General features: G+C 45.2%; 1 protein-coding gene across 2 annotated transcripts in view; it reads left to right on the top strand.

Moving 5' to 3' along the window:
• Positions 1 to 4,096, top strand: part of Sh3pxd2b (SH3 and PX domains 2B) — a 70,795-nt gene that overhangs the window by 38,897 nt on the left and 27,802 nt on the right. For both annotated transcript variants that reach the window (XM_019207225.2, XM_019207224.2), the window contains exon 6: positions 325 to 459. In XM_019207225.2, the coding sequence (XP_019062770.1) occupies positions 325 to 459 (135 nt within the window). The remainder of the gene's footprint in view (positions 1 to 324; positions 460 to 4,096) is intronic.

The raw sequence follows: 4,096 nt of genomic DNA, 5'->3' as shown, positions 1-4,096 counted from the left end.
CCAGGCTGGTCTCGATCTCACAGCAATCCTCCTGCCTCAGCCTCCCGAGTGCTGGGATTACAGGGTGAGCCACCACGCCCAACTTGAGGTACCATTTCTTAATCAACTTGGAACCCCCAGTGCTTTTGCACAGTATAGGTGCCTGGTAAATGTTGGTGGCTGAGTGTGCAAATGAATGCAAGAATGCATGGATGGGGTCACTCCTGAGACAAGTCCTGTAAGAGCTTCTTTATTTGGAAAGTTCCCTGACCCACACTGCTCCCCTGGCTCCTTCATGCAGTGATCGTGACCACATGTGACATCTGATCGCTTTGCTGTCTGCAGGTGGTGACCTGGCCTCGGTGGACCCCATGGTCCTAGAGCAGTATGTGGTGGTTGCAGACTACCAGAAGCAAGAGAGCTCGGAGATCAGCCTCAGTGTGGGACAGGTGGTAGACATCATCGAGAAAAATGAGTCAGGTAGGGTCCTAGACCACTTCCTCCCACGCTACATTGTCACCAAGGCCCTGTCACCAGAGTACATGGGAACTCAAAAGCAGATCAGCAGTCCAAGCTGGCCAGTCTCCCCAGATCTGTCTGAAGCCTCAGAGCAACAGCTCTTGTTTGATCGCAAGGCTCAAATATTCATTTGGTCGCAGCTCACCAGCATCCCAATCAGATATTACCAGTTTGTCCTTAGATTCATATTTCACAAACATTCCTTCTGGTTCTCAAGCGCTTGGAGACAGAGTCAGGGAGTCCCATTTGAAATTCGCTCATTGATTGGCCTCTGCTTTCCTTTGGGGGTCTTCAGAAGGCTCCTAGCTCTGGGTTCTGGTTGAGCAGACACACTCCCTGCCGTCACCCCCCCCCCATCCCGCCCAGCACACAGACCACAGGTCACAACATTAGTGGAGGTGGGGGTGTGACTGAGCTACTTCATCTGTTTGAGCATCAGTTTTTACATCTACAAAATACAAAAACCTGGTCCAAACGGCACTGCAAGGATTAAGAAAGGTAATGAGAGGAGGAACCTAAACCAGTGTTTGGCACATAGTAGTCACTCTAAAATTATATTTCCTTCCCTTTTATTTTCTTAGCTCCAGGGCAGCCATCACATACCACTGAAGACACAGAGCAAGGAGCAAAGAGCCGGGAGTGAGCAGCTCCTCTGTCTCCTGCAGGGTTCATTGCGGCTGAAATGTGGCTTTGACTGATAATGCCATTGGGCACCAAGCTCTGTGATACCCCAGTGGCTAGTAGTTAAGGTCTAAAGAACGGGAGATGATGTTTCCAGCATCCTGTTATCATTATCCTGTTATCCTGAATCATGTTACCATTAGTCGTCTTAATCACTAGACCAGTGTTTGCCAAGACCTCCTGCCTGAACTGTGTAGTCTAGAAATTGTCCACATTCAACGGAAGAGGGAAAGACGTTTATGTTAATCCTCTGAATTACATTGCCATTACTTATGAGACCTGTGTTAGCCAACCGGACTTCAATTATGTGACCTAGGAATTGTTGTCTCCAGAGATTTAGAGGGAAATCCTAACCCTACTTAATCTCAGTGTCTCCTGCTATACACTCACAGTACAAGGCACTTCTGTGATCTCCAGAAGTGTGTGGATTTCTCTCCAGCAAACAAGCAAGCAGTCAGCTGTGCAGCAGACACCAGCTGGGTGTCTTCTCTCTAAGCCAGTGTAGTTCTGATGCTCTCTACCTGGAGTGTCATATCTCACAAGTCGAAGGCTCAGTTCTCTCCTACTTGCAGTGCTAGTCACAAGCCCCAGGTCTTTTTACCTGTGCTTCTGACTGACCAACTAAATCAGGATTCCTATAGCCTCCTCCTTGGGTTCCATTAATTTGCTTTGAGAAGCTCACAGAGGTCAGAGATATATGCTTACCAGTTTATTGTAAAGGACATTACCAAAGATGGAGATGAAAAGATGCACAGGCCAAGTCATACGGGAGGAATGCAGAGCTCACATGCCCCCTCCAGGAGCTTCTAGTGCTTGGCTATCCAGAAGCACTCCTAACCCTGCCCACATGGGCATGATTGAAACGTGGACAATGGTGTAGAAATGTAATAGGATAAAGGGTCTAACCTGATGCTAATAGACTGGGTAGGGAGACAACACAAGGCCTGTCTGTGCAGATTCTTGGCCTTTGCAGCCTTTACTCCTCCCAGGTAGGGGGCAGAACCCCTTCTGAAATGAGGTCTTATGACCTACTGTCAAAGTAGATCAAAGAGTTTCTTTATGGCCAGCAACGCCAAGGCAGGAAAAGTTAGAGTATATTTTTAGTTTCCATAACCTGCCTTAGGAAGAGAAGTTCTAGTCTCTGTGAACCTGCCTTGGGGAAGGTGGAAGGAGGGCAGGAGTCATGGGGGTGGGGAGGGAGGGAGAGAGACAGAGACTGAGACAGAGACTAAGAGACTGCTTCCTCAGCCTTTTTTCTAGACCTAACATGTCACAACCTTATTCCAGACTTAGGAAATAACAAGGGCTGTGGAAGTAATGAGGCATGAACCACAGATGCAAACTGAAAAGCACATGTTATCCTACATTATCTCTGCTTCATGGATTTGTCACTCATGCCTTATACCTGTCGCTAGAATTCAAATCCCATTCCAGCTGACCATAAGGTCATATGACTTTGTAATTCCTGAGGATAGATATACACAGACTGTGTTATGGTGAGAATACCACATGGGGACATTAAGGGAACACCTATCCCACAGGTCAACCAGCTTGAGTAAAATGAGGAAGAACAGGCTGCTAGGAGGAGGAGTATGAGTCAGAAGGGCAGCCAAACAAAAATAGATGTTCAAATCTGCAAATAACCAGCGCACTGGTAATATTTACTTTTTTAATTATGCAGTTGTCCTTCTATATGTGCGGAGGATTGATCCTAGGACCTCCACAAATACCAAAATTTATGAATAGTCAAGTCCCTTATATAAAATGGCATAGTAGCCATATAGCATGAGAAACTAGAGTCATTCATAGGAAAATGGATGCACATTGAGGCCATGCTCTTACACGTGTGTAAATACCAAATAGTTTCTCTGGTGTGAAAAACTAAAAGTGTAAATAAGATCTAAATTGTATAACTGACAATGTGAAATCGGAAGAAAAGGGCTAAAGGTGTAGGGGAAGTGGGAAGGGTAAGGAGGGGAAGGGAAATAAGGGAAAAGAAAAAATATGAGAAAAGGAATAATGGAAGCAAAGTCTTTGTAAATAGGGGAGGATGGATGGGGTGAAGGGAGAGGAGAGGTATGGGGAAAAAATGAGAACCAAGATCTGTTATGTAAAGGTGCAAGATCCCAATGATGAATGTAACTGTGCTGTATACCTAAAATGTACCATTGAACTCATTTAAAAAAATGGCAGTATTTGCGAATGATCTGCAGCTGTCCTCCCAAATGCTTTACGTAGTCTCTAGATGACTTCTAATACCTAGTCAGTGTAAATGCCTTCCTTGTAAATCATCATTATACTGTATTATTTAGAGGGCAATGATAAGAAAAGAGTATATGTTCAGTACAGATGTAATTTTTTTTTCAAATATTTCTCATTTGGTGATGGGTTGAATTTGTAGAAGTGGAATCCACAGACTCAGAGGGCAGCTGTATTCACAGGTTTTGAGGATTAGGATCTGGACATCTTGGAAAGTTATTACTCTCTACCATAGGCATCACCCGTGCAAGCTCCTCTCTGGGGGATTCCCAGGTGTGGGAGTGAGGCCTCTCAAGCAGTCGCATCCACAGCCAGATTTCCCTTGATGCACACAGATGCAAAAGGGGTGTCCCAGAGAAGTTGGTAGGGCAGTTCCCTCCGTATCAGACAGCCCTGGCACATACCAAAAGCCCTGCCACAAGCCTGGTGAATATCGATGAGTCCATTTGCTCTTTGAGCTTCAGTTTGTTCAAGTGTACAGTGGGGATAATAATGTGAAGATTATTTAAAATAATGCAAGTAAAGCTGTCAGTGCATGACACGCACATCTTAGAATGCTGAATGTTCTTATCACTTAGGATGTCCTTTTTTACCCCTGTCCCAGGCTCAACAGTTTCTTACTGGCCTTTTTTTTTTTTTTTTCCCAGGGATCGAACTC

This window comes from Fukomys damarensis, unplaced genomic scaffold (assembly GCF_012274545.1).
Source record: "Fukomys damarensis isolate Sample0158 unplaced genomic scaffold, DMR_v1.0_HiC HiC_scaffold_9, whole genome shotgun sequence".
NCBI lineage: Eukaryota > Metazoa > Chordata > Mammalia > Rodentia > Bathyergidae > Fukomys > Fukomys damarensis.
Note: the sequence above shows the minus strand (reverse complement) of the source record. Positions and strands in the feature narration are given on the sequence as shown.